Below are 10,542 nucleotides of genomic sequence, written 5' to 3' on the forward strand. Positions count from 1 at the left end.
AACCCCCTCTTAATGTTTTCCTACATGTAACTTTGTGATGTCGACAACGGCATAAGGCTAAGTTACGTCTGTTAACTGCTACAACGGTCTAAAAACTCAATTGTGGTTTTCATTCTTTTACACGTAGTATTTTGAGAAGAAATAAGCGTCTGACAGTTACAATGAACATTTAATAGAAAGAAAGTATCCTACAAACTACAGCTTTAAGTTACTGTCGACATTTGTCTTCATTCGGAAGCCATGACACAACCTATGATCCGGTCAAGGTCGGCATTAGTGAATTCTGATTGGCTATATGCAAAGTGTGTCTACGCATGCGTCCATTTTAGGAAATTTCCGACCTTTTGTCTTGTCTAGAAGAGAGGCCTATGTTTGAGAGGTGATTGAAAGTTCATGACGATATTGTTGCTTTATTCCAAACATTATATATTCTCACTAAGTCTGTGTTCGGCAAAAGCAAATATGAAATCAGTCACTGTCTTTAGTGACAAATATACATCTAGATAGTTTTATGAAAAACCACCTGAAGAGAGGATAGAAGACATGTTGACATGTTGAACATTCATAATATTCCGTAATCTCAAATTGACTAAACATTAAAATTTTCATCAAATAGTAGGGGCGGTGACGTGATTGACATTTTGGCTTTTGCTTGTGAGATAAACGAGAGTAAGAGCGCGAGTTAGAGATTAAATGTCACGTGATGTTTAACTGCTCATTGATTGGTTAAAGTGGTTTGTACAGGAAGTGTTGGTATGTTTATATCCACAGAGTAAACAGCCCGAGTCAGTGTTGCAGGCGATCACCCCGGCAACACTTGATGGGAGATAAGCAGTCAACAGTTGCTGCCCTTTGACCATAGTTTGTGTCCTGCAGCTCGCATGTATACGACTTCTAGCTAACTGCTTGGTATGTATATGCTTGGGAAAAAAAATGGCATACAACTCACTTTATCAGCCACATTTGAATGAACTGATTTTTGAATAATTGTTATTTTAAACAAGCTAACTTACAATGTTAGAGAGTCATAACAGAAGAGGAAGCAGTTGTAACATAGAGAGAATATAACAGTTGAAGATGGAGCTGCCAAACTCTTCTATCTCGGTACATTATATTCTCAACGCACATGTGTGTGTGTGTGTGTGTGTGTGTGTGTGTGTGTGTGTGTGTGTGTGTGTGTGTGTGTGTGTGTGTGTGTGTGTGTGTGTGTGTGTTATTTCAGATCAAGGGAAAAGATTTTTCACAGTAATGAAGATGCAGCTCATCGTTATTCTCGTTGTTCTCATTGCTGGCCCTTGTCATGCTACTCCCATGGAGAACTACACGCCTCAGCAGGTGAAACCTTTGTTTAATCAAATGAGAATGTACGGAGATAAAAAGAAGAAGGAGAGTGAAATCGATTACCGACAATTTCTGGTACTACTAGTAGCTTCGCACGATGAAATTTTGCACGGGCCAATTGAAGATTTCAAAGACCCGCATTTCACACACAACTTTGAGAATGGCAACTACAAGGACAGAGTAATGCTTGTCATTAATCAGGACCAACAACATGGGGAAATCCAGTGTACGGACGACGGAATACTCGCCGAAAAACTCGCAAATTTCAGACTGATAAAGCAAAACGAGTTTCCCATTATCATGATGTATTCATATTACATCCCTTGTGCAGATATTCCGAACCTTGGCTATTCCTGCTCCGAAGAGTTAGCGATCTTTGCGTCCTGGAACAGTCAAAAAACCGGCCTTTTGGTAGCGTACACTGACATTTTTCATCTAACTGATGAAGAAAAGGCTAAAAATTTTATGCTTCATGCAGGCATACCCGCATTTAGATTCCAGGAGACCCAACCTCGAAAATGGGAACTTGTTTCTGTCTATACAGTACAGCCTGTACAACAAGTTCCTCTGCTCCTCAGCCTGTTCCAGTGTATTAGCGGAACTGTAAATCGCGCGAGATTATCGGAGAATACAGTCGTCCAGAAGCAGATCATTGCCTTCTATGTCAATTCCATGGCCTACCAGTGTTTCTCAAAAGAGACTGCAAGACTGAGAGACTCAAACAGACAACACCTGCAGTCATGCTTCTGTGGCTATGCTAGAGCCAGTATCGGCGATGATTCCAAACACTCTGAGAAGGTGGCTGAGGACAAGCAGTACATCACTGCCTGTGCAAACTCAGTCTTCGATCCGGTGATATTACTGCCTGGTCAACCAGTTCGCCCATTTGATCCATATTCTTACTCATGGGAAAGCACCTCAGACCCTCGCCTTAGTCAGGTCTTTCCTCAGTCTCCGGACAGCAGTCGGGGAAGACACCAAATCTCTTGCTTGGAAGCAGACCTGACACTGGAGTCTCTGTGCACACGAAGAGGCTCCAAAAAGCGACCCCAGTCTCCGTCTGAGGGACCAAAAACGAAAAAGCCTCAAATGGCAGCTGGAAGAGGAAGAGGTTAAAGAAAACAAGAATCTGAGATTAAACGAGGGAAACAAAGGTAGAAAGACGTTATGGAGAAGGAAAAGTACAACGAGTGGGAAGAAACTGGATTAAGAGAGGAAAATGGAGACATTTATTATTCTGTTAGAGATTCTACTTTGACTAATACTCACTACCCGTGACTTCTTTATACTTATCATGAAGACATACACTGTTGTATAAAATGAAATTTTAATATAAAATAATTGTTGTTAAATAATAAGACATATTGTGCGCACGAACAACAGCACAAGCTTGCCAAAGTTGGCCACGTGACACTCCACAAATAACACAGCACCCATCAGAATTGACCTAAGGGAGAAGGGAGGATAATTTCGAAATCGAAAAAAATTCCTGCTAGGCGGGCGGCAAGGATCAGAGCAACTTAGAAGTAATCCATTGTAGTAATGTTTAATTTTACGATCGATTATTTTAGAAATAGTATCTTAATAAATAAAATAATAAGCGAAAATTCATCATTTAATTTAGACGCATAAAAAAAAAACTGAAGTTGAAATTTTTAGACTAAAAGAAAAATCGCACATCATTTACAGCTTCCCAATCTCACACCTAATATATGACAGTTATGATTTTACTTTTAAGATAGTTCATTATGTTTTTGTATCTTGGCCTTTATGTACCATAATGCACTTAAAAATTTCTTACTGTCATTTAATAATCACTTGTCATTTTACACTCACTTTCTATTATATAAAGATCGCATGGCTCTTTGTCATATAACTACAAGTTGTTGGTTGAAAATGCATCCGCGAAATTTCCCACTAACACTCAATTATACGTAGTTGTAAATTTATTACAGCATTGCACTGTATTTCCTACAAATCAAAGCTGTTGTTTATGTCGTTTACTACAGCACATAATTATAATTATTCTAACAGGCAACCCAATGCATTTAGATATTACAGCACATTATTATATGTCACATTTATTACTTTAGATTATAGTTCAGTTAATCAGATTATTATATTAATTTTGTATTAATCATATATTATTTTGTATTAACCTAGCGAGATTAATTGGTTCTAATATTTTTAGTACTTTTGATATAAAATGTATGTGCTTTAACAAATATTCGTTGCACTGATAATAAACAACATTCAAACAGGGATAAGGTTAGTGATGTGTGTGACATGTATGCCCGCTTTTGCTTGTGGTCGGGTGTGTGTGTGTGTGTGTGTGTATCACATGATATGATGAAAGATTTAACTGTCCAGAGTTCCACTGATAAAATACAATCGCATCTTTAACATTCCCATGTGTTTGTGTAGCATTAAAAGCTATCTTTGCCTGAAACGGAAAAGAAAAAGTTACAAATGAAAATAGTCGTTAAAGTGGAATCTTTTACAGATAGTTTCCAACATATACAATATTCTCAGTATTTAGTCTCAACACGGCACATTTCAATGGACAATCAACAGATTACTGATCCCATTTTCATGCTTCCAAGCATAGACATAAGTCCAACCACCGTAGAATAGGATCTGGCATAGCCACAACATAATGTCTACTACCAAGTAAATCTGTACAAAACCCTGTTAGTGCTCTACGGATGCGACACGTGGACTCTGGTCGCCCATACGGAAAGGAGAATCCAGGCATTTCAGAACAAGTGCCTGAGGAGGTTGCTCCGGATCTTGGGCAAAGAACCAACGACTTTGTAAGAAACAAGATTGCCACACTCGTAGGACACCAAGACCTCTACTTTCAACAGTCAAGCAAGGTAAGCTGGTCTTCTCTGACCATGTGACCCGGCACGATACCCTGTCGAAGACCCTCTTTCAAGGCATCTTGGAGGGCAGTCGACACTGCGGTGGCCAGAGGAAGACCTGGCTTACAAACCTCACAGACTGGACCGGTCGACCTGTACAGGACCTGCTGACCATTGCCCACCATAGGCAAAGACTTGGCAGGAACAGACTTCCTGTTCCTTTTTCTTATCACTCACCAGACAGAACTTTGAGATAATCTTCTTAATGATATCCAAGTGAGATTTTCATCTAATCCCATCGCTTGCCAAGTGTCGTTTCCTGAAACTCTTCTGTCTGAAACCTTAAGCACAGCTGAGTGGTGTGCATCCGCGGAAATTCCGGCTTCGTGTGTTGACTGCTTGCACCAAGAAGGTCAGCAGGGACTGAAGGACTGACAGCGCCTTATCTTATCATCGTCTTAATGCGTGTGACACCAAGATGCAGGTGAATTGCTTCCCACTTATGTGCTTGCGAGCATGCCTGGGCGCACGAGTTCTCTAACCAGCTCGGCATCTACCAAAGTAGGGGAAACAGTAGAGTGGTTAGGATTACTTTTTTATTTTAATTACTTTTAATTTTACCTAGTTATTTCAAATAAGCTTAGGACAAGATACTGACTTCCCAAATTGGAGTGAATAGCATTGTTCATTTTTCGAGATCCAAGACTACAAACAACACCATGCACAAGAGCGAAGTGCATGGGTCCCACAGGTCGCCAGAACTGAATACAATGTTTTATCTTGGACACTGGGTGAGCTTAAGTCACCATGACTAAAAGAATGATTAACCCTGAGAGGAATAATTGTAACGATGTGTATGACACGTCGTCATGACTACAGGCAGTTGTTAAATCCATTTCTGCCATCGCTCCACGATGATTTGCTTCCCTGTCTGTACTCCTTAATCCTTAGCCAATGATCACATGACGCGACTGACAGACAGGCACATATATGTGTATGTGTGCTTGGAATCCATTGTCAAACCGACGAAACTTAAATTAAAATTTTGAAGTGTAGCGATCACAACATATTACTAATATTACATCTGTCACACCACACTGTTTGATGTGCGCATTCGTACAACAAAAAGACCAACTCATTTTTTCTGAGGCTTCCCCGCCCAGAGTGACAATATCTTTAACAATAATATGATCAGCAGAACATTAAATAAGCACTGTAATCACAATTTACTCATTACACCGCCATGGTACATTAACACACTGTTCAACACAACAGTAGCATTACAATGTTCATCACAAAGACAAAATTAATTTGTTTTTCACAACAATTCTTTAAAGAACATTATTTGGAGCAATTTTCTGTTCATCATTCCTTTGGGTTTGTGAGGCGGGGACTTTTCTTATTGTGACCGGGAATAACTACTGGCAGCAACGAGATGGTTTTAATCCGAGTCACTAAGGCTATGGTCTTGTAACCAGATGCCTCATGAAGAGAAGGAACATCCCCGAAACGAGATGCGAACCCAGGACATCCAGTCTTCACCGTGTTGCTGACAGGTGCTAACCTTGAAGCCCCTGGACCACCATGGGGCAGCGGTAGACAACGGACATCTCACTGCACATGCGTAGAAAACACGGGAAGAAAAAAAAAATCAGACTCGTTGCTGGTATCCTAGACATTTTAATACGCAGTACAAATTATAGTCGAGTTTCTTTTTCCCGGTGGGTGAGCGACATGTTGAAAAAACCTCGTGATCCTTTCTAGCTTGTTCATTGGTTGAAGACATGTGAACAGCAGGCCTGGGAGGGCTTATATACAGCTCAGACGCGCACCCTCACACACTGACAGCACTCGAAGAGATCTCGACAACAAAGCTACCCTTGCCAGTCTTTGACCAGCGCCACAACGACTTCATACACCCTGGTAAGTCTCACATCTTTTGTTTTCTGAATTGCTGAGTCAAATTATCTTTGGTGTTGATTAATTTAACAAATGTGTAGTCCTTTTACCGTTCAAACACTGAATATATCTGTAAAAAGAATATATTAGTTGAGAGATAACTGGTAAACGAAACCTTAAAATTTCAAACAAATATAGTCATATGTCTGATTTTGATTTAACTAAAGAGACGGTGCAAATCGACGCAGTGTTTGTAATATTAGATAAATATAATGAAGTTTTTGCACGAGATTATCCCAGAGAAATTGAAAAACAGCAAAAAGTTCCATGTCCTACGAACGAAGTGGACTCTCGGCGAGACCACTAAACTAAAATAATTTGCTTATACTCTTTATATTTGACATGACCAAATTCACAATTTAAAAAATAGAGTTGTGCTGCATGCTCATCTCCTTCTTCTTCTTCCTCCTCCTCCTCCTCCTCCACCTCATCATCATCATCATCATCATCATTAAAGTTAATGTCTTCTTTGTGGTGTGCACTGTAAGAATTCCTTTTTCGGTTCCTTATAAATTTTGAAGGTGTTTCCTTTTAAAGACTCTGAGTACAATTTCGCGCTAAGCCTTAGATTCATCTTAATAATTATTAAATATACTTCATCTCCTACGAAACTGCACCTGCACCTGGTCTCCTGTTCCGGAAACCTACTTTTCAAAGGTCGAAAGCGCAGTCGTCCAGCTTCCGCTTTCGTTTGTGATATATCTGTGATAAATCTGAACTTAAAGCGAAGTTAATCCTACCTGTGGCATAGTAAAAGAACTGAGCTTCCTCGCTCCTTCTGCCATTATTCATGATAAAACAGGAAAGTCAACCAAGCATGACTTCCACAGCCTAGAAGACCACTGACTCAGATCCCACGACCACTCGCAGCAGTCCGAGAACCAACTACAGGTGCATGGGGTGAGGGTGAGGGAGGGGTGGGGTGAGAACCTCCCTTTATCTCTGTTGTCTAGCTTTTAGGTCCATCCAAACTTCACACTCGTTAGACAGCACACTAACACCTGTGTCTGTGTTCATGCAGACATCCTGCGTGGTGCGTATGTTCATTTTTATGCTAAAGTACCTGTTAATTCTAGATGATAAATAAGTGATTTTATTTCAGATATGTTAAAAAATATGATAAGACACTGCCAAGCTTGCATAGTATTGTTAGCCTTTGCATTAATGTGCATGCGTGCGTGCGCGTGTATGCGTGCATATGTGTGTGTGTGTGTGTGTGTGTGAAATATTTCAGTGCGCGCCTGTACAGTAATCATGGCAACAAAGGAACTCATTGTCCTTCTTGTTCTCATCGATGTCGCCTGTGGTGCTGTGCCAGACTACGAGTACACGGCCGGCACGGTGAAACCTTTGTTCGACCAGATGTACGACTACGGCGAATTCAAGAAGAAGGAGACTGGAACCAGATACCATCAGTTTCTGGTCGTGCTGGTTGCTTCTATCTCCGAAATCACAAACGTTCCACATGAAGATCTTACAACACAGGACGGGGTACTCCACTTTGAGAATGTGCGCTTCAAGAACAGAGTAAGATTTGTGCTAAACGACAATCAACACGCTATACAGGAATTCAATCCAAACCGTCCTTTGCACGGAGAAATGCAGTGTATTCACACAGGAATACTTGATAAAATGATCACAGAATATAAACGAATAAAAGAAGGACACGAGTTTCCTATTGTCTTGATGTATTCATTGTACATTCCCTGTGCGAATATTCCAGACCTTAGCTACTCTTGCTCAGAAGAGTTAGCAATCTTTGCTTGCCGTCGTAGACAGGACGCACACTTCGTGGTTGCGTATTCTCATATTTACAATCGTACTGATGAAAAGAAGGCGGTTGAGTTTCTGAGCACGGCAAATATACTTGGATTTAGATACCAGCGAAACTCACAGGGGACCTGCGATCTCGTTTCTCCTTATGAAGTCAAATATACTGAACGCCATTTGCTGCTGCAAGAGTTGTTCAAGTGTCTCAACAACACCATTAGTCGATCTCGGTTTCCAAGGAAGCCGGCTGATCGGACAGAAATCATTGCATACTATGTCAACAGCATGGCATACGAATGTTTCGGACAAGAAAATGGCAGACTTAGGGACCAGAACAGACAACGTGTGCAATCATGCTTTCATATGTATGCTAACAAAAGTATTGGCTTTGAAAGTCTTCTCTCCAACATGGAGACTGTCAACAAGGACAAGCAAGACATCGCTGGTTGCATTACGAACGTCTTCGCTCTTCCGAATTTGCTGCCTGGACAACCAAAAGATCCTTTCAATCCATTTTCAGACACTTGGAGCAGCACAGCAGATCCTAAACTTAATGAGACCTTTCCTGAATCTCCGGCAAGTCGCAGGGGACCTCGCCAAATGTGTGTGGAACCAGAGTTGACACTGGAATCTCTGTGCACACAGAAGGGAAAACAGCGAAGAGGTCTGAACATACAGAAGCGTCGAACACCAAGAGCAGCAGCTGTAGTTGAAAAGAAAATGCTTGCTGCAAACAGAAAAGGAGCAAGAAAAGGAGCAAGAAAAGAAACAAGAAAAGAAACAACAAAAGAAACAAGAAAAGAAAAATGTTAAGAAATAAAATATTTTCTGGAAGTTTAAAAACGTAATGGAGTGAGAAAAAATTAATTAACTAAAGAACTATGACTAAAAATGACCCCCTCTTTTTCCGGACAAAAAAACAACAACAACAACAAACAAACAAACAAAAAAAAAAAAAAAAAAAAAAAAACGAGCACGAAGAGAAAGAAATTTGAGGTAAAAAGAGAAGAAATCGAAGAAAAGGAACATCATTACACTACAATCATTGTTTTGGAAGGAAAGCACTTTATGTCTTATATATATTCCAATCCTGAAGTGTTTCACAAGATGATTTTTTGAAATATAATTTTAAATTTATTTTGCACACGAAGCAGCTGTTTTCTTTTAGATGTATTATTTGATACCGAGGTCTTGATGCTGACTGCCTCTGCTGTCAGACGAGCATGCTTGCTTTATTTCACCACACGACCCGCCATTAAACATCGTCGACGACTCAACGCCCAGGACGAACTTGATTTCCGGGTCGACAAACTAATACTCAGGTCAAGAACATGGATGGTCCGAATGATTTTGTGTCCGTTTAGGTAGGTCTCAGGTTACAGTGAAAACTGCTGCTTCCAGTTCCCAAGACAACCTGGTCAGTTCAAGAACATCCACTGGGCTGACCTGCTCTGTGCCACAGTCACTTTCTGGTTTGCAGTAAGTGTGTTGACTGATGTTTTCAATGAGAATAAAATGAAAATGTATATAATTTTGTGATCAGTCTTTATAGCAGATGGTGTACAATGATCTTAGTTTTACCACAAACGTCTGAGGAATGTGACTGTCGTGACCACAGTATACTTCTGTTTTATGGGAACTTACACATCTTGCCTTGTCTTATGCACATAATCTTACACACCCGGGGGCTAATCCATGTACCCTGGAAGCGCACCCCGTTATAGTTGGTGGAGATGTTTTTTATTTTATTTATTGAGTTTGGAACAAGACAGGAAAGACAAAAGGCTTCCACGATTATGTTAAGGTCTTGAAAAGAAACTATGAAAGTGTGCTGACTATGACTTTCTTCTTCTTTTCCTTTTTTGAGAATGTTGTACATGTGGAAAGCTGTATTGTGGAAATTAAACACAGTTAACATGATGCTTTTCCCGGTTGGTCGTTTGTGACGCACATTAGGTGTTCTGTTGCAGTAACCTTCAAATCCAGCGGCCATTCACTTGTACTTAAATACTTACTATGGTAATGTTTATCTTTTATATTGTCAAGTTTACTTCACTGTATGTACACATTTTTTGTTGATTGTTTTGGATTTGTGTTGGATGTTACATAGAGTGGGAAACACTTTTTCTTTTGTTGCCAGTCAGGCATGAGATGCTTGCATGTTCTGTTTCCTTTCCTTTTTTTCCTTTTGATGACTGCCGCGACGAAGGACTCCGTTCGAACGAGTCTTACCTTCCACCCGCTACCCAACAGGTAGCCTGGCTTCATATTTTTGAGTTTTCTAAGCCAAGCAGGGGCAGTGGGGTCTCTCTCTCACACACACACACGTACTTGATTATCCCTCAGAAGGACTTACTAAAGCCCATCAGCTTCAATGGGGTAAAAAACCACGCTGTCTGTTGTGTTATTCTCGCACGACTGCTCCCACCCGACTCTGTAACGAGTGGGGTACATAATACAGCACACTAGTGTGTACCACACATTCACTTTATTGCAGTTATTGCAATTATTTGTAACACAGAGATGATGGTGAATTTCAAGATAGTCTGTATTCGCACTCGGCTGTTTGTTGGAATAAGATGGTCTACGAATTTCATTTTTTTATTAA

At 40.4% G+C, this 10,542-nt stretch overlaps 2 protein-coding genes across 3 annotated transcripts; both read left to right on the plus strand.

Annotated features, from left to right (window-relative positions):
- Positions 1–760: 760 nt before the first annotated feature.
- LOC112562842 lies at positions 761–3,603 on the plus strand. The gene is made up of 2 exons (XM_025236388.1): positions 761–909; positions 1,223–3,603. Exon 2 carries the CDS (start codon positions 1,249–1,251, stop codon positions 2,455–2,457), a length of 1,209 nt encoding a protein of 402 aa, XP_025092173.1. The 5' UTR covers positions 761–909; positions 1,223–1,248; the 3' UTR covers positions 2,458–3,603.
- A 2,243-nt stretch (positions 3,604–5,846) lies between these two features.
- Positions 5,847–8,904, plus strand: LOC112561295. 2 transcript variants are annotated; one of them, XM_025233692.1, is made up of 2 exons: positions 5,847–6,128; positions 7,399–8,904. In XM_025233692.1, the coding sequence occupies exon 2, from the start codon at positions 7,419–7,421 to the stop codon at positions 8,745–8,747; it is 1,329 nt and encodes a 442-aa protein (XP_025089477.1). In that variant the 5' UTR covers positions 5,847–6,128; positions 7,399–7,418; the 3' UTR covers positions 8,748–8,904. The 2 variants fall into 2 exon arrangements, with proteins under 2 accessions (XP_025089477.1, XP_025089478.1); XM_025233693.1 differs by lacking the exon at positions 5,847–6,128 and adding an exon at positions 6,721–7,197.
- The last annotated feature ends 1,638 nt before the right edge of the window (positions 8,905–10,542 follow it).

Source organism: Pomacea canaliculata, linkage group LG4 (assembly GCF_003073045.1).
Source record: "Pomacea canaliculata isolate SZHN2017 linkage group LG4, ASM307304v1, whole genome shotgun sequence".
Taxonomy (NCBI): Eukaryota; Metazoa; Mollusca; class Gastropoda; order Architaenioglossa; family Ampullariidae; genus Pomacea; species Pomacea canaliculata.

Bases quoted from the DNA above. Each gene is read 5' to 3' on its own strand.
- LOC112561295 (XM_025233692.1), top strand. From the start codon at position 7,419: ATGGCAACAAAGGAACTCATTGTCCTTCTTGTTCTCATCGATGTCGCC.
- LOC112562842 (XM_025236388.1), top strand. From the start codon at position 1,249: ATGAAGATGCAGCTCATCGTTATTCTCGTTGTTCTCATTGCTGGCCCT.